Here is a 21,545-nt window from a genome sequence, read left to right as displayed (position 1 = left end):
AACAAAGTACGGAAAGGGTAACATTAATGACAAAAACTGTTAGCTAACAAGATTAGCACAGTTTGAGGTATGAATAGCAAGCCAGTATATTTACCACCCTGCCACAGAGTACTCACATAGAAATCTCTGCTGCGTTTGAGTTGGACTCTTTTCAAATCCCCCTCACATTATTTGCATTTCATTGTGGTTCGTCTATTGAATTATGGCCATATATCCGTGGCTGCTTCTTTTATAGTACAAATAATCTGTGATGTTGGTTCCAATGGATGGTACAGTCAGACTAGCTGGCATACAGCCAATAGCCAGTTGATTGTTCCTTTGTCAAACAAAAGACTGAAGGCAAGAACACTAAAGGCAACTGGCTGTGAGAAGAGAGATAAAAGAGCAACGTTATCCAGCTTTACGCTTATTTATCAGAAATGTTAAGCTTTTAAGTTTGGCACAAGTTGTGCAAAACGTTTTTGGTCCGGTCTCTGGTCAAGGCAAGGTAACATGCTTAACCACTTAAACCCTATATACTTTGTTGACTGGGTTCAGGGTTTTCCCCTCAACACCAAATCTCGTTGCAATCTACAAGCTCACAACGCGTCACATCGCTTGCAGATCTGCTATTTTCGGTGAATGTTTGCCTATTTACCCCGAAATATTCTTCTATTATTAGATGCACTAAAGGATGCTAGGGTTCATGAGATTAAATGATTGGTGTCCTGCTACTCCCATAGTGAGCAAATGCTTTCAGAAGCATGTTAAGCAGCTACAGTATAGTGGCAGGTTACCGCCCACTCTGGACCCTCACCTATTCTACCGGCAAAACCATCCTATCCTATCCGCCATAGCCACAACACCACACTGCCCTCACCCACCTGGAGAAGAGCAACTTTTATGTCAGAATGCTGTCACTGTTAAGTATTAAACACCATAATTCCCTCCAGACTATCAACATCAAGCTCAGGGTCCTAGAACTCAACACCAGCTTGTGCGGCTGGATGCTTGACTTCCTGGCGGGCTTGTCCCTTAACACAGGAGTTCCCCAGGGCTGTGTCCTGAGGCCCCTCCTCTACTCCCTGTGTAACCACTACTCCAACTTGGTTTGCTGATCAAATAACAGTGAAAGGGCTGATCACCGACAACAAGGCGGCCTACAGGAGAGAGGTCGACAACCTGACACAGTGGTGCTAGGAGAACAACCTCTCTCTCAACGTCACGAAGACTAAAGGCCAGACCGCACCAATCCCACTAGTCGCAACTCCTTGCAACAAAACTGTTTTAAGGCCAGTCCACACCAATGCAGCTCTTTGCAACTGCCATTGGGTTGCAAGTAGTTGCAAGTAGTTGCATGTTGCAAGGAGTTGCATTGGTGTGGACTGGCCTTAAGGTGTGGTCGTGGACTACAGGAAGAGAGGAGGGCGAATGGACCCCATCGCCACAGTTCACATCACCGAGTATCTCTCCTTGGATGAGCACACCAGTCATGTGGTGAAAATGGCACAGTAATGACTCATTCACCTCAGGTGGCTGAAGAAATTTGGGATTGGTCCCACGATCCTACGGGCCTTCTGCAGAGGCACCACAGAGAGCATTCTGACTGGATGCATCACTGCCTGGCATAACAAATGCATTGCCACTCTGACCTACACTTACTACTTACTTTATTTGGACTTTTTCTGCAACATTGAGGTGCTGAAACCTAAGAATTTTACTCTCCATATACATGTATTTTGGATGTAACAATACAAATGAATCTGGATGAGATTTAGCATTAGTGAATGTTGAGACCCAGCCCTGTGGGCCTTTATAGTTAGTGTTGATTGTTGATGATAGAATGCAATAGCTGTGGGTGTTGCATGTGTACACATTTGCATGTGTATACTGTGTGTGCACGTGCGCTTGTGTGTGTGTGTGGGTGGGTGGGTGCGTGCGTGCATTTGGGTGCGTGTGATTAATACCATGACCTATCCAACCATGCTGATGTATGGATAGACCACAGTCATATTTCACCATCTAGCCTGCAGATTTACGTCTGTATTGATCACATGACTAGAGCTCCCATCAGCATTCATTAACAGGAACTACATTGATCCACTGCTTCCTGTCTATGACATAGATCTGTATCATGCAGAATGGATATCTAGACTAGACATACTATTGATTTCACTTGTTTTTTGAGATGTCATATCTTGGATGGTACATACAGTTGTTACAAATACAGTATATTATGGTTTCAATCGTAAAGAGGTACAGTAAGAATGAACACAGACAAACCATTACAATTACATGGAAGAGCAAGTGCAATGTCTTGAACATACAAATTGTCAGTGAGATTTCTCCACAGTAAAATAATCAGTGTTAATTTAACTCTGAGGAGAGTGCAAGTGGAACCAAAAAGAACCCTTGGTTCTACATGTACTCTCCTCAGAGCTAAAATAAAGCTAAGGATTTTACTCTGCAGGTACTAAAGACTAGATCCACAGCCTCTGTTTTCTACCTCAGAGATGAAATATTGGTACGGATAAGTATGCCTGCTCCTCGTTCATTTTCTGAAGACCAAAATGTTAATACTAGCCTAATTCCATTTGCGTTCTTCTCACGAATAGTCTAGAACACGTATTTGTGTTGGGGGCTTACTGTAACAATTGTCTATTACTAGCTTGCATAATCGCATGAATATTACAACGCTGAGGCGGTCTCCCACTGTGAACTGTGATTCTTCTATCTTCGAGAGTGATGAATGATCACATTCTATGTGTCATACTTCTGTTATCTTTTGCATTCAATAACACATGCTCTCCCCCCCAATGCTGTTAGATAGAGCCAGCATCAGCACCGTTAAAGAGAACCCATCAGTCAGCTTACAACTGGCGTCTATGGTCGTTTCACCACGACCCCATCACACCGAGCCAAGCCCTGATAGTATAAATCTCATACAGATTTTTTTTTTGAGGGCCCATTCAATAGTCAGCGTCTAATATAGAAAGCTGATTGAAAACAAATGGATCTGGGCTTAATAGATTTATCTACAGATCAACCAACCATGTCTGGTTTGTCTCCATTTATTTAAATTCCCCAGACCAGATGGTATTGGAAACTAACGTCAAATTTCTCTTCAGTTCAGCTCTGTTTCCCTACTACTGTATGCTTACAGTAGAAATGCACTCAAAACAGAATTTCTTCTACTCCTGTAGTTTAAGACAATCTTGATTTGTAAGTGAGACTTTCACAACTGTACAAATAAGACTGCTGAGTCTGTCTTAGTAACACCAATTGCTTATATTCTGAGATGGGTTTTCACGTTCTATTTCACCTTCTATTTCTATTTCCATTTCTATTCTCCCCTTTTCCTTGTTAATTAAGGACCGTTGCAATGTTTTGATTGCAATGCTTTGCATACATACATGTGCACACACGCACGCATGTACGCACACACGCACGCACGCACGCATGTACGCACACACGCAGGCACACAAACACACACACACACACACACACACACACACACACACACACACACACACACACACACACACACACACACACACACACACACACACACACCTACACCCGTGCACACACATACACATTGCTTGATAAGCCTCTCTTTTATATTCATGCAGCCCAATAATTCCCATTTTTATTCATTCACCATAGGAATTCATTTACAAACAATTGTATCTGATGTGTTTTTATAGGACACAGCACAAATAAAACCACAGAGCCCTAATCTACTACATTCAGTCAACTGGAACTACTGTGGAATAGAAGAGGGAAATTATCCTTTATTTCTTAGCTTGCACGCACATCACTCTCTCTCACACTCTTCCCTTCTCTCATCTCTCCTTTACACATTCTCTTTCTGTTCATTTTTATTCTATTCTCTGCAAGCACACCCCTCCTTCACCCTCATGCTCTTCTGTTGCAAATTCCACTCTTTGTCTCTTTTCTTCCTCGATTGCTCTATTTCCCTGTCTCCCCCCTCCCCCTCTCTCTCTCTCTCTCTCTCTCTCTCTCTCTCTCTCTCTCTCTTTCTCTCTCTCTCTCTCTCTCTCCCTCACTAATATATACCAATAATTTCAATTCACACATACTAATAGTGTGTGTGTATGTACTGTGTATATTCATATAGTATATACATTACATATGGTATGCTTTTTAATAGCACTTTGTCCTGTTCTCGCCTAATGGAGACAGACCGAGAACAACAATGAAGAGAGTTGGCTCAGACGAGGCCCATCAATATCCAATTGTTTCAATAATAATCAGGAGGCTTTTAAAGGAGCGTGCGGCCTGATGTATATCTACTAATGTCCGCGGTCACCAGCCATTTATTCCCTATTCATTGGCAGAAATGGCTCAATGGTTTCATAAATGGGAACATATTTCTGTTTGATGTTTCTGTAAATGGTGGGTAAACTGAAAGAGGTCACATGCACAACAAAAACAGCCCTCTGAGGATAGGTGTTAGTAAGAGTCATTTTGAGGGCACTTATCCTAAACTGAAGTAAGCCTTGAGATTAAATGGAGCAAAACTGTCATTTCTACAGGATGAGGAGGCTTGAACACTTACATGACTAGACATGATGGAATTCCCTCTCAGGACTTTCTCTCTTTGATGCTGAATGTCAAGCAGAAAAGGACACTCCCCCTTTAACAATTCCACATTTATTTTCTTATTCCAGAGGCTAAATGAAAAATGTTCCAATATCTCAATTATCTGAACTAGACCATACCCGTAGGGGGATATGAGCACCCAAAGTGTGCAGTTTGGGTTATGCGGTGAGAACAGACAGTTTATCAGGGATCGAAAGTGAGTTTGTACTGTGTAGTGCAGTGGTTCTCAAACTTTTTCATGGCAAGGACCCCCAAATTGACACTTGTTAGCCCGCGGACCCCCATTTGAAAAGATATGCGAGGGACCCCCATAAGAGAAGATTTGTTTACGGCTGTAGCAGTGAATCTCAACCATTTTAATTTCAAGGTCCCCCAGTTTGACATGCATTAGGGCTACGGACCCCCATTTAATGGCATTTCTATCCCTTGGACCCCAGTTTATATGGTAAAATGTATGTTAATTTAACTGTGAGAGTGTACAAATGGAACCAAATGGACCCGTTAGAGTCCATTTGGTTCCATTTGTACACTGTCAGAGTTACAGACCCATAAGGGTCCATTTGGTGCCTAATCTATCATTTAGCTGGGGACCCCCTGGAACTCCCTCAAGGACCCCTGGGGGTCCCCGGACCCCACTTTGAGAACCAATGGTGTAGTGTGTACACGCACATCCCGTCGTGGAGGAACAGAACACCCACAAACACCCGCGCATATAAAGATCTAACAGGCGGAGCCGTTCCCCGTCGGCCGTTGCCAACACACACACGCGCGTGCGAGCCGTTGCGAGCGCGCACAAACAAACACACACACACACACACACACACAGGGCCGCTTCTCCCTACACGCACACTACGCAGGCCCCACGCAGGGCCCCTACCCACCGAAAAAATAAAAAATATTTTTTTTTATTTTTTTTAAACGGACCCAATCCGCCCAGAACCGCCGCAAAAAAACACGGACCCCCGTGAAACATCGCGGACCCCATCGGCTGTTTTTTTTTTTCATGAAGAAATTTCCCTGGGGTCTCCAGGCCGTGACCTACAGACATGGCGAAGGAAAACTGTGAACACAGCCACGCATGCAAGATGTTGCACATGAACGCAGCAGCCGCACTGAGGCGCTCCAACACAAACACTCTGACATTAAGCTTCACACAACAAACATCAGCAGCAAACATTCACCACAATGACAAACAAATTACGTCCGCGCAAAAATAAGCGAGGGCTCGCTTATTTTGTCTCTCTCTCCCTCTCTGTCTCTCTGTCTGTGTCTGTCCGTCTATTCTCTCTCTCCCACCCTCCCTCTCTCTCCCTGTGTGTGTGTGTGTGTGTGTGTGTGTGTGTGTGGTGGGGGTGGGGCGGGGGGGACAGCCATGACGCAAGGGACTTTTGAGATCGCCATCCCCAAAATAGGTTGACTTATTGGGATACATGCGTGTGACTGGTCGCCCCTGCCGGTTCTCTGATTATTTTTTTTTAAATAGGCTCTGTCATGATTAATTGACCACACATATGAAGTGAAACAACTAAATTCTATCCAAACGATATGTTATAAGTGAATTCCGTGCGTCAAAGAAGAAGTTTGAGAGCGTTTAGTAAGCGAAAATAAGAAGTCAAGGCACTCGTACCCTGACTCGCACATCAACAATGGCTGCCGTTCGTCTTTTTCAGGCTGCGAACTCGCCACCTGATTGGCCAACTTTTGCTGTCAATCACAGAACGATGAGCGACGTTGCCATGTCCAGGTTTTGTAAGCGTGAAGTGGGTGTGAATTGGTTAGAGAAAGTGCGTCCACGCATGCGCAGTGCGCGGCTTTGTGTTTTTTCATGAAGCTGGTTGCTTGTTGCTCGCGCACGATCTAGCGCTGCGTTTGGCCTTCTTTTCATAGACCTTGTTGCTTGTAGGGTTCGTTTCGTTTGGCCTTGTTTTCATAGACCTTGCTGCTTGTTTCGCGCGCGAAACCTGGCAACGACACATGCGCAGTTTGGGGCACACGCACACACAGAGCCGGCTGGCCGGCTGGACGCATGCGCAGTTTGATCTCCCAAGACACCAAGACCCCAAGACGGACCGACAGAGGTTACTAGAATTATATGTAAAAAGAAAGAAAGAAAGATGACTTCTCATTTTCCTAACTGAGGCATAACTGAATTTTTATTCATAATGTATTCTATTGAGAAATGTGTCTTGTTGACTTATGACCTGCGCAGGAAAACCTTCAATCGGGGTGGATTAAGAAAAAAAATTACTTCATGAATAATTGCGTGTGGGTGCAGGTGTGGATCTATACATTTATCATTTTCAATACGTCGGTTGGTTACGGCGGATGAATAACTAAATGAAAATTGTGGTTAAGGACCGGTTAGTGCTTTGCTCAAGGGCACTTTGTTGTTGTTCCACTGGCTGTGTGTCTAAAGTGTCCTTGGCCAAAACACTGAACCGGCACACGGTTGAGACCCTGAAGAGAAACAGGGGAGACCCTGTTCCCAAACTAGTGAAAATAACACATCTACAAGCTCATAACACGTCACAGCGTGAGCTTGTAGATCAGCTATTGTCGGTGCATGACACGATGCACAATTAAGTATAAATCAGGCATAACTGCTCGAGCAGGTTGGTGCTTTGCGAGAATGTCTCTACTGTGGGTGAGTGGATTTTTACTGAATTTTTACCGAATATGTAACGGTGTTCAACCGTTATTGCGTTTGTGAATGGATGAATGTGATGTAGCCTACATTGCAAAGTGCATTTGAGGGGTTAGAAGTCTAGAAAAAGTGCTATATGAATGCAGTCCATTTACTGTACATACTGTAGCACCGATCCATAACAAAGTTGCAAAGAGCATTTACAGTGCATAAAATTGGATAAAAATAGCAGATCTACAAGCTTGCATGTTGTAGATCGGCTATTTCTCTGTCCCTCTCTGTAGCTCTCTGTCTCTCCCTCTGTTTCTCTCTGAAACAGTTCAGCCCTGTCCTCCTAATGGATGGCTACTATCTGTGTAATGGTGCCTTTTAGCAGCTTTCTCCATTCTTTGCCTGTGAATTGCTCTACGCATAGACCAGCTGGTAGCTTCATGCAAAATCGAAAGAAAAAAAAGATTAAACAAATATATATCAGCAATTCCTCAGGAACCGTTTGGGGACCAATTCTAAATTTCCTGCAACTCGCTATTGGCCACCTGGCACAGCCTCTGAAAAGCAACAAATAAACATCTGAGGCAACAAAAAAGAGACTACAAGAGAAAAATCTAAAAAGCCAGAAATTCTGGCCATAAAATATCCAATATAGTTTTATCCTCCTGGCTCTGTGGCTTTGCACTGCTACACATATCACCCCAGATGTGTGTGTGTTTGCACACGTGTGTGTGTGTGTGTGTGTGTGTGTGTGTGTGTGTGTGTGCGTGTGCGTGTGTGTCTGTGTTTCCCTGTAACCTGGCTTATTGTTTTGTTATTCTTGTCCTGCAGCACTGGGACAGTTTATTGGCTGGAGCTGTTTCACCAGTCTTAGCTCAGATATCGAGACGCTCTTTCCTTTATGTGCCTGTGTTTGTTTGTGTATTTATGTGCATTTCTGGCAATATGCTAATTCCTTATTGCTTTTGACATGCACCTTATCTCTGCACCTTAAAGGGATAGTTCACCCCCAAAAAGATTTTTTTCCTATTGATTAGTCACCCCTTGGAGACTTGAATTCATGGATTTTTTAAAGTTTTTGTCGCATTCCTACGCCAATAATTTGATGACCGGCTGCGGTTCCGGTAGGAAACACAAAGAGTCTCCTTTGTATCTCCTACCGGAACTGCTGCCTACCGGTCCGCTGGTTCTTGTGATCTAGTATATCAGCTAGTCTGTCTGTGGGTTTTATAGATATTCAAATAATGAAAAGTATAAACAAGAGCTTATGACTAATAACTACATTGGATCCATTGGAACACAGGGTTTTTTTTTCCTTCTGAAAAGTAACAGTTTTGGACATACAAGGTTTCCACCCGACAGCGATGATAATACCTTTTCTCCTTTACCCAGTTTTAAATGAGCTTGATACTGTACCATACTGTACTGTTATGTCGTCCCTAATTTAAAAAGGAGCCGAGAAATGACAGTTTGCTGTGGTGCCAATGCAGGATGTTTTTCCTCTCCGTGTGTCAAATTGTCAACATAAACAAAAACAATTGATTAAATTCTGCTCTGTGTATCAATGCCTCCTTTTCTGTAACTGACACAGACAAAGAATGAAAAAAATCTTAGATCTACAGGAATTCCTGCTAGCTTTGTGAGGCACTTTGAAGAGGAGTGAGGAAAAATAAGTATCACTGTGTATACTTGACAAGCTGTCAGCTTGTCTGCTATGTCCCTGTCTCTTTGTCTGTCAGCCTGCTCAATCAAAACACAGCAGCAGGAATGCACCGTGTGTGTGTGTGTGTGTGTGTGTGTGTGTGTGTGTGTGTGTGTGTGTGTGTGTGTGTGTGTGCGTGTGCGTGTGTCCTGGGCATGACGTTAAACTGCCCCGTTGTAACTACCATCGTCAATGTACAGTAGTAGGTGCAGTGGGTGCAATGGGTGGACATGAGAACAACTACAGAGAGCGCTTTAACACCAGGCAGCAGTGCAAGACTAAGAACTTTGTTTCCTCTGGTGATCCAGCCTAGGACATACCCACGGAGTGGTTGTTGGAGGGTTTCGACAACTTGGGAGATGAGGCAGAAAGGCTGGCAAAGTATTGTGCTGCCTCTGCTGCCCTATGTGGCGGAGCCGCCACTACTTGTGCCCATGGAGTGCTGAGTGACATGCGTGTGTATCTTGAGGACATATCCATGAGTTTGTGAATGTATGTAACTTTTACTGCACCTAAAATATTTCTGTCCCTGTATGCTTTCCCTGTCCCACTTAAATAAATTGTTAAACTGTGCGTGTGGACGCTCGAGTGTGTTCCTGACATTGGCCACATCATGGGACTAATGTTAGACATGAACCACTTAAGCTCGATATTCTGTACTTTGTCATATGACAAATAGTGAAAATAGTTAGTCTACAAGCTCATGATGCGTTGTGAGCTTGTAGATCTGCTTTTTTTTGTAAGGGACACCAGGGTTAATGTGGCTAAACCAGCTGACTGGAAACGCATGGCTAATTGTAGACAAAATTGGTGTCCCCAGTTTGATTTGACTGCATGTCTACTGTATTTGGGTTAGGGTTAGATCGGCTTAGGTTAAGATGGGGTTACGGAATGAGTGTGTGCGTGGGTGGGGGGTGGGGGTTGCACACATGTATAACTGTGTGTGAATGCCTGATTGATCATAGAAGCCCTCATAACAACAAAATGTATCCGTTATGTTAAGAAAACAGATCAGTGTTTACTCTACTGAAGGATGGCGCTCGGGTGGCGCAGGGGTAAAGTACCTGTCAACCATCACAGAGTCTTAACGATTTGAATCCATCGCCGCGCATCCGGCTTGCCAAGTGTCAATATTAACACAATTGGCCGTGTTCGGTTGAGAGAAGCCGGGCGGGGGAGGGCAGTCTTTGTCGCTGTGCTAGAGACTCCCACAGCTGGGGTGGCACCAGTCAGCAGGGAGTGTTCAGTGGTGTAAAGTAACTAAGTACATTTACTCAAGTACTGTACTTAAGTACAATTTTGAGGTACTTTTACTTTACTGGAGTATTTCCAGTTGTCTATACTTTTACTTCTACTCCACTACATCTCAGAGGCAAATATTGTACTTTTACTCCACTACAATTATTTGAAAACTTTAGTTACTAGTTACTTTTCAGATATTAATTATTACATTATAAAACACATTAACCACTTTAGCCCTATTTCATACATAGGCTATTTGAAAATAGCAGATCTACTAGCTCGATGCGACGCGTTGTGAGCTTGTAGATTGGCTATTTTCAAACATGTTAGTACTTTTACTTTTGGTACTTTAAGTACATTTTGATGCCAATACTTTTGTACTTTTACTCAAGTAAATTTTGAATTCTGGACTTTTTTGGAGTATTTTTATTTTGCAGTATTGGTACTTTTACTTAAGTAAAGAATTTTTGTACTTTTCCCACCACTGCTGGCAGGTGAGCCAGCAGGGTACAATTGCAGTGGCAACACAAAAATGTGTGGGGAGGATTGGGAGAAAAGGGAGTACAAATAATTGTCTACTCTAAATGTATTTAAAATATATATATATATACTGTATATAATATAAAATAAAATACAAATGTATTGAAGGAGCTTTTTGTCCTATTCTATTATCTCATGGCACCACTTTCTCCGACATTTTACCTGAACCTGGTCTGTGCCTTCTGAGTTCTCTTCCTCCCTGTGGTATTTCAACGCTGATCACAAGAGAGTGAGACAGAGAAGTACGTACAGACAGTATTGATTGTCAGTTATGAGCTTTGTCTTTATTGTCATTCTCTACGTGGTCTTCTGTTTGTCCCTGTTCACCCCTGTGGAATGAGTGGCTGTTTAGATGTATGGCTGGCTGGCTGAATGGATCTCTGTGCACACATCGGAATGTATGTAGAAGGAGGAGGAAGGCAAGCAAGTGAAGACAAACAGACAAGATAGAAACAGAGAGATATCAGAGCAGCAGCACTATAGCGTGTCAGAGAGCCAACCAAGGTTAAACAGCATAATGACACAGCGCTCCTCAACCTGGCATGATCACACAGCATTCATTTTCTTTCTACTTAACCCACACGGAAACCCAGAAATAGAGGAATCTCTCAGATGTACTGTAAAGCCCCCAGGCCGCAGCGTGCATTCCAAATGTCTTTGTTTAAACTTTAAGCTCTGTACACTTTATCTGGCCAGACAAGCTTCTCCTTTTCTTTTTCACTTGTATTGAGGTGAAGATGTCGTTTTCTTGAAAGCTGAAGTCTAGAGTAAGACAAAAATATGTCAATATTTCTTTACTGATTTACACTCAATTTCAAATCTACTTTAATTGTGGAGGTAAGCACTGCTTAGAAAGGATGTATGTATGGCGTGCAAATCTAAAACAGATACTGTATACACAAATTATACTTCATAGGAAAACGGATGCCGGACTGTGAAATGTCTTGGCACTTATTTCAGAATCCTGTTATGTGTTATAATGCTGCTTATTGTTGCTTGCTGAGTGAAACCGCGGCTGAAGCATCTTCTCGAAATACAATCTATCATACAGTACACACTGTCCTGATTTGTACCAGTTAAAAGACTAGAAAAATAGGCCCTAAATTGATATAAACCTACTTATTTTTGCATTGGCTCTCCAGTTTTGGCTGTTAGTTTAAAGTCATACTGAGTGTGTTACTTTTTCAATTAAACAAAAGTTCTTATTGATATATTCTTTCACTGGGAACACAATAACCAACCTTTGACAACGTCTTCTAAACACTATTAAATACTGTACTTATTTGTGAGTGTATGCCCCGGACACTCAAAATGATGGCACCAGAAATGTACCGGAAATTTATTTATTATGTATGTATTTTAATATGAATAAATACAGAGTTGGACGACTTGTTGTCATCCCAAAATAACCTTGCGGTACACTGCAGTATTCCTGTTTGAGCGATACTGCAAGTTGTGTCGCCAAAAATACTACTAAAATGAATGTTACACGGTAAGGCTTTATAAGAGACTGTAGGATATGCAGTAGTCAAAGCTAATCCATTGTGAACTTTGGTGTGGGAGGATTAAATAATCCTATTGGCAATCAAGTCTATCAGGTTCAGAAAAGGAATTGTGCTGAGAGACCACTATCACACTAGCCTTGGGGTCATATACTTTAGTGTTGGGTTATTTATCGTGTTAAAGCCTGTTTGTGTTGCCAATGGAATGGCGCTCCCCATGCTTTGATGTTTAGCCAGTGGCATTGTTTTCTTGTCAGAGCTGGTTTGTCAAAGACTCGTTATGAGCATTAGATGGAGTCATAACTCTGGTGTTGTTTAATTGGAAGATGTAGGAGGAATAGATACATGGGCTATAGGGATTCAGGGCCAGTTGCTTCATATTTTGTCATTGCTGATGTGACAGCATTGCTCTGCCCTACCGCGCTGATTGATCCTTCAGTGTTAATCCCTTATTGAATAGCTGACATTTATAACTCTTCTCTTCGCCTTCTCTCTCTCTCTAGCCCCTGCAGAGCCACTGTTGTGTAAATTTGCTGACGGAGGCCAGAAGAAGAGGCAAACCCAGATCAAGTACCCTCAAAATGGCCGACCGTGGACGCGGGAAGGAGAGGTGAGCCTCGAAAAACTGCTAGCATGCTTTCGTCCATACATACATGCATGCCAGTGAAAGTAATTCTCATAGAAGTTCAAGAATCAACAATTAAGAGGGGCTTCTTGTCTATCAATCATACAGGTGCAAGCAGCAAAATGTTGGTGTGTGTGATGTTCCGCACAGACTGTGTTAACAATATAATATTTTTTATTATAATATAATAATAATAATGGATGTAACGAAGTAAAAAATAAAAAATAAAAAATAAAAGTATTGATAACAAAACAAAGTACAGGTAAGAATGGCAGGTATGAAAAAAACGATATCATGCAGCTTGCTCTTTCAATAGCACTAATGTACTTGTCACTCCCTTCATGTGGTCCAAAAACGGTAGTTCTGGTTACTGGTGGTTTTATTTGTGCACTCTTACGGCTCAAATTACCAACGTAAAACTGGTAGAAACACAAAAATGAACAATGATCAGAAAAAAACGCATACAAAACATAACAAACAGAAAATACACTTGCAATTGAATTTACCTCACTGGCTGCATAAGGTAATGAAGGGAATGATGTCCAGGAAACCCATAGAAAAAAAAAACTAACAAACTGAAACAAGAAACGATACGATCAATTAAACCAATAATGAAACATAACATACAACTTAAATATTGACATAGAACTTAAACGTTGACATTCAAAACAATGAAACAAACCAGCGCCACACTGCTTAAACAAAACACCCGTCCGCTCTCACGAAGTGTAACACCCTCTGAGCTGCTAGTGAGCTTTCCACCGGCACACTATCATATGGAAATCGTCTGAACATAACTTCCGGTACAACACTTTGAGCAAAATAAAATAAATATCAGCAAATGTGGAAAATAACAAATGACAAAAATTATAGCTATGGCAGCAGCTGCAGTAGTCAAAGCAGCATTTCCATCTCAAAATGTATATTCACATTTCTGTAATTAACTGTTATATTCAACAAAATGCTAATGTTAATCACATGTACAGTTATCGTACATGAAAAAAGTTAACTCTGAATTTGTCTTTGGAATTAAGACATTTACTAACATTAGTGCTTTCGTGGATATAGCGATAGCCTGACTTTAGCAGAAGGGAAGGGAAGATCACAGATACATACTGTATTCACACTCTGAGTTAGGAGGTGTCCAGTCACTGACCCTGGATCAGTGAAACTTAACCCGATGGTTGCCCATAAACATTGAAGAAATTCACCAAACACTTTTCACACTCAGCCCTTCAAAAGGCAGAAAAGAATGCTAGCAACAAAGGCGTGAATTGCCTGTGAAATGTGAAAACGTAGTGTTGATATGGAGAGATTTTTGAACGGATCATAGCATTATCAGCACTGCAAGCAGTGTTATTGTAACCTTATTATATTCATGACTATGGCATGTATAACCGCAAACCTCTTTCAACACCTTTCCTGCTTAGCTTCCTAACGCTACCAGGAACCATAATCTTATCATAATAATTCCATCCTATGTCAACAGCTTTACAGCTTTGCGGTTTCACAGAGTCATGGGAGTGAGAATAGAATACAGTCACACATACTGTACTGTACTGTACTTTATTTAACACTACACTGATGACAATTAAATAATGTTTGCCACTGCAGAAACTCGTCAACTCCATAAATGAAGTAAAAACATTTTGGAAATGTTCTAATTAGGTGCCAATGGTTTGGGTTGTTCACTGTATCTTAAATAAATACTGCCTATGGACTGGAGGACAATATTTGCAGATATTTTCCAGTAAAAAAAAAGTTTAAGCTGGTAATACATGAAAGCGGGCCCACATAAAACTTGCTAGAACTGGATTTAAGATTAAACACCAGCAGCAATTTGCGTCTCCATTTATTACAACTCCTACTTCCACACTGTTATCTACAGAATCAATGAAAGCTTGTTCAGCAGATCAAAAAAGAAAGAAAGGAAAAGAGGAAAAAAAAGAGAACTGGCTGTTCAAAAGTGTTCAAAGTTCAGAAGTTGTTAGGAGTCACATACCACAGCATATATTTACAGAACAAGAGAAAGTGAATAATAATGATGCCACCCACACAGTCGGCAGGGTTTGTAGATGTTTCCCAACATCCAGTGCATGGGAACGAGCCATGCGGTGAGGTGAAATGAAATGAAACCGGGCTGCAACGCATGCAAGCTGAAACAACAGCCGCCGCAACCATGGAGAGGATGCCAAAGCCACAGTGACTCTCCCTCAGAGTTCCTCCTGGATGCGTGTGTTTGCGTGAATGTTTTTGTTTGTTTGCTAACGTGTGTGTGTGTGTGTGTGTGTGTGTGTGTGTGTGTGTGTGTGTGTGTATATATATATATATATATATATATATATATATATATATATTTATATAGTGTACACAGGAAAATCCTGAGTGATCCTTCATCCATTTGTAACTCTGACAGGGTACAAATGTAACCAAATGTAGTTGCATTTTGTAGTTAAATGAATGATTCAGGATTTGTGTGTGTGCATGTGTGTGTGGAACCCTGACATTTTGTCAGGGTTCCACTGCTGCACATAAAAGACTCTCAGTTGCCTTACATGGCAAAATCCATGGTGTTGTATTTGATCTCTCTCAGTGTAAAAAAAAGAAGACCATTCACTAGCAGAGTTAAATGAACACGGAGGATTTTACTATGTGCGTGCGTTTCCCCTAAAATCAACATTTATGTGTTTGGTTTTTCGCGTTTCGCTGCCAACAGGAGTGATTTGTCACGTGGGCAAATAAAAGGACGGTGGTTTCAGTCATGTTGTAATTTGTAATTGGCCGTGGCCGTGACAAGGCCCACTTAGCCCTGTGGTGGCGGAGCAGCCATTGAGGGCTCTTATATATTGCAGCCAGGTCTGGAGGCTGAGGGATAGAGACATCTGGCCATGGAGGTGCTCTGAGGTGCCTCACTGCCTCCCCTCACTCTGCTACTCAGTCAGCCGCCTCTAATCTCTCAGAGCACCTCTCTTCTAAATGAGTCTGGCCTTGGGACAATGACACACACACACACACACACACACACACACACACACACACACACACACACACACACACACACACACACACACACACACACACACTCACACACACACGCATGTATGCACACACACGCACACACCCACACACACACACACACACACACCCCCACACACACACACACACACACACACACACACACACACACACACACACACACACACACACACACACACACACACACACACACACACACACACACACATACACACCTACCTACACACACACATACATACACATATACACACACACACACACACACAGGCATGTATGCAAGCACACACACGCACGCATGCACGCACGCACGCACGAGCGCGCACACACACACACACACACACACACACACACACACACACACACACACACACACACACACACACACACACACACACACACACACACATTTGTATTACTATACTTGTGAGGACATCATTTGTCCTGAATGCCATTTGTACAATTTGCACGACATCAACGCACAACTCAGTAATAATCAGGCATAGCTCTAACCCTTAACCCTATAAACCTAATCTCTAAATGCCTAATCCTAATCCTAACCCCAATTTTAGTGTTTTCCTAATTGTAAGCTTAACCCCCCAAATCTTTATTCTCTTGTGAGGACCAGTAACATGGTCCTCACAATGTCTTTCTCTCAAATTCTATAATACTTTTGGGGACATTTGACCCTCACAAGTAATACAAGTACACACACACATACACACACACACACACACACACACACACACACACACACACACACACACACACACACACACACACACACACACAGTCACACACACGCGCGCACACCCGCTCACTCGCTCGTGTACGTGTGCATGCAGATGCACATACTGTAGATATGCATACATAGAGACACACACACACACACACTCACATGCAGACTCACACTTCCAGTACACATGCAGAGACACACATACGTGGGCACACACATGCATGCAGACACACGTATACTATAGTACACTCATAAATGGACACACACATGCACAGATATATACACACGCATTTGGTTGGATGCACACTCAAACCAATGTTAATTTGGTAGACAAAGACTAAGACTAAAGATATTTTGATATTTAGTCGACTAAGACTAAACAATTTCAGATGACTAAAATAGGACTAAAACTAAATGGTGTGTTATTCCTTAGTCTTATTATTAAGACTAAGGCTAAGACTAAATCAGAATTTGCTGTCAAAATTAACACTGACTCAAACACACATGCATGCACACAAACAAAGATTAATAAATAAGAATACAGACACACACACACACACACACACACACACACACACACACACACACACACACACACACACACGAGCCAAAACTGGCATTACAAGGCAGTCAGGGAATGGTGCCCTCTCTCTGCCAAAAGGCGAGGCTCATTTAGAGAGCAGAGACACAATATCAAGCTGCTTCTCAGAACTCATCTTTCTTCCTGGCACTGACCCAAGGGACCTTCCGTGTAGAATGGGGGCCCAAGAGGTCAACTCAATAATGTGCTCACATTGGCACGGTTGCGTTCCTGTTTTCTTATTTATTTAATTATCTTCTGTTGATGTTTGAACAACTGACGCTTTCGATGGAGAAAATGGCCGCGCTGGTCCCAGGGATGATGCAATTTTATTTTAGCCGTCCGATAACATCACCGTCTAGCTCTCTCCTTTGATTCTCTGTCAACTATCAGGGACTAAAACATAACAAAATGGACTCATAAAGGTCCATTTGGTTACATTGTACACTCTCCGAGTTGCAAATGGACAAATCAACACTGAGGATTTAACTTTTTTTCAAAGGCCAGTAGAGAGTAATGCAATCTCATCATTTTTTACTGTCTTATTAGATAGGAGGGGAGAAACAGACACTTGAAGAGAGATAAGAGTGGAAGAGAGAGATATAGACGCAAATGGACAGATACCCAGAACCAAACATCTTAATGATACTGTCGATCACTTAATAGGGGAAACGGAGAACTTACTAACCAGTGCTTCATAATGTGACATTCATTTGTTTGTTTTGCTTGTTTCATTTATTTGCCAAGTACATTTGCTACTAACTGGAATTTGTCCTCATTTTCCACATTTAACCCATCCAAACTGGAGCAGTGGGCAGACACTGGGCCTTCCCAGGGACCAGACCCAGCCAGTGCCCTTCACCGAGGCGCTGGCTTGACCTGGTCCGAATATGTTCCATCCACTGTCATAAGACATTGCCATAAGGTGTAGCATTATTAAAGGGACACAAACTGGATTCTTCCCAGTTATGTCACGGGAGTAAAATCCAGGAATGTCAAAAGAACAATCCTATCCTGTCTGTCCTTGTTCACTGTGTCAATGGTAAGATAAAAAAATGTGATTTAGGCCTGGACGGCTTGCGTAGTAGTCCGGGCACCTACAGTAGGCTGCTAAGCCTGACGTGTGTCGCGGGTTCGTCTCCCGATCCCCATGACCTTTTTGCTGCGTGTCACTCCCCTTCTCTCTCTCCCCATTTCTTGTCAGTCCACTGTAATCTATCAGTAAAGGCAGAAAAAGCCCCAAAAATATATTTAAAAAAATAAGTGATTTAATATGAATCAAGTTGATGTGATGGTGGCCATAGATCATATTGGCATGACAGGTCAGTAAGAACACACAGAATGACCAAACCCTCTGTCAAGACGGGTTGTATCGTAGTACAGTATAACCGTTCCTATAGACCAGTGATTCTCAACGTGAGTTCCAGCTAAGTGACTGATCTTTAATCTTTTAATTATTACAAGTACGTTTCAAGTAAATACAACCATAATACGTACAAGAATATCAATTTTGATCACAGATTCACTTCAGGGCCTTACATAGACAGTAAAGACATTTTGGACCAAATGACCAACCATATCAGACCAAATCAGAGACACAGAACTCTTATCAAATAGGGGTCTGTGGCCTAATGCATGTCAAATTAGGGCTCCTTGAAATGACTGCTATAGACCATGAAAACTATCAGCAATTAACTGAAATGCACATGAGCATAGTGTCCCTTTTATTGAATACATCATTCACTGTTTCTTCATTAAGTGGAGGATTCCCTCCAGTAGTATGGGCTGCTTTACTGTGTGCACCTTGACTGTAGTGACATTTTTATTTGACCTAATGAATTTCCCTATTTCTCATTTTCTCAATCCCTCTCTCTCTCTCTCTCTCTCTCTCTCTCTCTCTCTCTCTCTCTCTCTCTCTCTCTCTCTCTCTCTCTCTCTATATATATATATATATATATATATATATATATATATATATATATGTATCTCCATCTATCCATCTATCCATCTATCTATCTGTCTATATCTGCAGAGTGGTATGGCATTGACGTACGATCCCACTGCGATGCAGAACGGGTAAGGGGAAAGTTTTCTACCTCCTTTTCTTAGCTCTTTGTTTATCCCAACTTGTCTCTAACTTTATTTTATAACTTTATTTCTTGCCGGTTGATCTGTGTTCAGCACACCTCATTAAATCCCAGAAACACCTTATATTTTAAGGTCTGACTTTATTTATTTTTGTCGTTGTTTTTTTTAACGTGCACACATGACATATGCACCGCCCACGCACACTAATAGTGCATACTATAGACACAGCAGATAAACATGTGCACGCGATGGCAGGATGGCATCGTCCCAGGGAAAAATCCCAGCGCTTACTGACACACGTTTTTTCTGAACGTCATACTGTACACACACACACACACACTTTCTCTCTCTGTGTCTGTCTGTCTGTCTGTCTGTCTGTCTGTCTGTCTGTCTGTCTGTCTGTCTGTCTGTCTGTCTGTCTGTCTGTCTGTCTGTCTGTCTGTCTGTCTGTCTGTCTGTCTGTCTGTCTGTCTGTCTGTCTGTCTGTCAGTCTGTCTCTCTCTGTCTCTGTCTCTCACATATGACAGTGCTGCAGAGGCATTTATTTATTCACCTACGCAGGCAGTGCTGTCAGGGACGTTAGGTTGTGATTTCACACAGAGCAGCAGGGCTGGGTGTTGCAGCGGCGCTGTAAGACTTTCGTCAGCCGAGGCCGATCTGTTCTCCCTGTAGCCCCGATGCAGAGTGCTGAGTGTCGGCGCGGTTCAGGGGGAAATTGGAGCTGTTATCCCCGACGCCGCGCTCGGCCCTGTCTGCCAGGAACACGGCCGCTTGATGGACTCCCAGGGGGGGCTGTGCGTCGTCCCTCCCTCCCTCCCTCCCGCTCGTTGACTGATATCTCAGTCCCTCCTCTACTCCTCCTTGTAGGCTCATCACTCCAGTGGTGTAAAGTAACTAAGTGCATTTACTCAAGTACTGTACTTAAGTACAACTTTGAGATATTTTTACTTTAATGGAGTATTTCCAATTTGCGGTACTTTTACTTCTACTCCACTGCATCTCAGAAGCAAATATTGTACTTTTACTCCACGACAATTATTTGAAAACTTTATTTACTAGTTACTTTGTAGATTTTGATTATTATTACAAAACACTTGTAAACACACAACTTCAGCCCTATATACATTTTGGCCATTTGAAAATAGCCGATCTACAAGCTCACAATGCGTCGCATCGATCTGCTATTTTCAAGAAGTGTGTATACATTTGAAAACTTGTGAAATGGGACATTCTGCATAATGAGTACTTTATACTTTAAGTACATTTTGATGCCATTACTTTTGTACTTTTACTCAAGTACATTTTGAATTCCGGACTTTTACCTGTAACAGAGTATTTCCACATTGCAGTATTGATACTTTTATTTAAGTAAAACATGCGAGTACTTTTTCCACCACTGGGCTCACTCCTCCTTATCGTGCGCTATGTCCTCTTAATTCCCTCCATTCCTGATACGTCTGCACCTCCTACCCACCCCCCCACCCCCTCTTCACCTTCACCAGTTCTTTACCAATTTGGACCCTCTTTTCTCTTCCCGTCTCTCTCTGTATCTCTCATTCAGCCCCACCCCCACCACCTCCTCTTTTTCACCCCAATCCCCCACTCCACCATCTCTTGATCGTCTTCCTAATTATCTCTCGCTCTCTCTCTCGTCACTAAACCCCTGTATCTCCATCCTTAACGCCGGCTGCTTTACATATTACCATATCGGATGTTTTAGCGTGTACAGTGCATGTATGTGTGAGGTGTGTGTGTGCGTGTGCCCACGGCCCCCCCGTCTCGGAGGTCATGGACCCTCCTTCCAGCAAGGCATTAAATGACCATAAAATGCTAATGTGGCTAATTAGGGGAACAGAAAAGAGGAGAGCAAGGGGCCGTTTGAAAGTGGAGGGAGGGCGGGGCGAGGTGAAGAGCGGGGCAAGAGGAAAAATATAAAGTCAAGTGAAAGACAGGGGAAAGGTTGCCATCGATTGCAGTTTTGCTGTTTGCTCTGAGCTCATGGAAGGCTGGTTTTTAGGGTCTGATGCGGAACTGATGTTATTGGAAACATGTGTCCCTACTCGCCCAGACCACTCTGGCTCATAGCCTCTCCTCTCATTCATCAGGGTGACAGGGCTCTCTCTCTCTCTCTCTCTCTCTCTCTCTCTCTCTCTCTCTCTCTCTCTTTCTCTCTCTCTCTCTCTCTCGTATTCCTTTCTTCTTTCTCTTCTCCTTGTCCCTCTGTGTCTGTATTTCTCTCAGTGTCTCTGTTCTTATC

At 42.5% G+C, this 21,545-nt stretch overlaps 1 protein-coding gene across 8 annotated transcripts in view; it reads left to right on the top strand.

The window, feature by feature from the left end:
- The window catches only part of rbms3 (RNA binding motif, single stranded interacting protein), a 160,322-nt gene that overhangs the window by 110,394 nt on the left and 28,383 nt on the right, over positions 1-21,545 (top strand). For 4 of the 8 annotated variants that reach the window (XM_080426158.1, XM_080426159.1, XM_080426160.1 and 1 more), the window contains exons 7-9: positions 12,730-12,836; positions 18,012-18,125; positions 19,233-19,276. In XM_080426158.1, coding sequence (XP_080282284.1) covers positions 12,730-12,836; positions 18,012-18,125; positions 19,233-19,276 — 265 coding nt within the window. The remainder of the gene's footprint in view (positions 1-12,729; positions 12,837-18,011; positions 18,126-19,232; positions 19,277-21,545) is intronic. The other 4 variants (XM_080426164.1, XM_080426162.1, XM_080426163.1 and 1 more) reach the window with 1 other exon arrangement.

The sequence above is a fragment of the Gymnoscopelus braueri genome (assembly GCF_963280865.1).
Source record: "Gymnoscopelus braueri genome assembly, chromosome: 4".
NCBI lineage: Eukaryota > Metazoa > Chordata > Actinopteri > Myctophiformes > Myctophidae > Gymnoscopelus > Gymnoscopelus braueri.
Note: the sequence above shows the minus strand (reverse complement) of the source record. Positions and strands in the feature narration are given on the sequence as shown.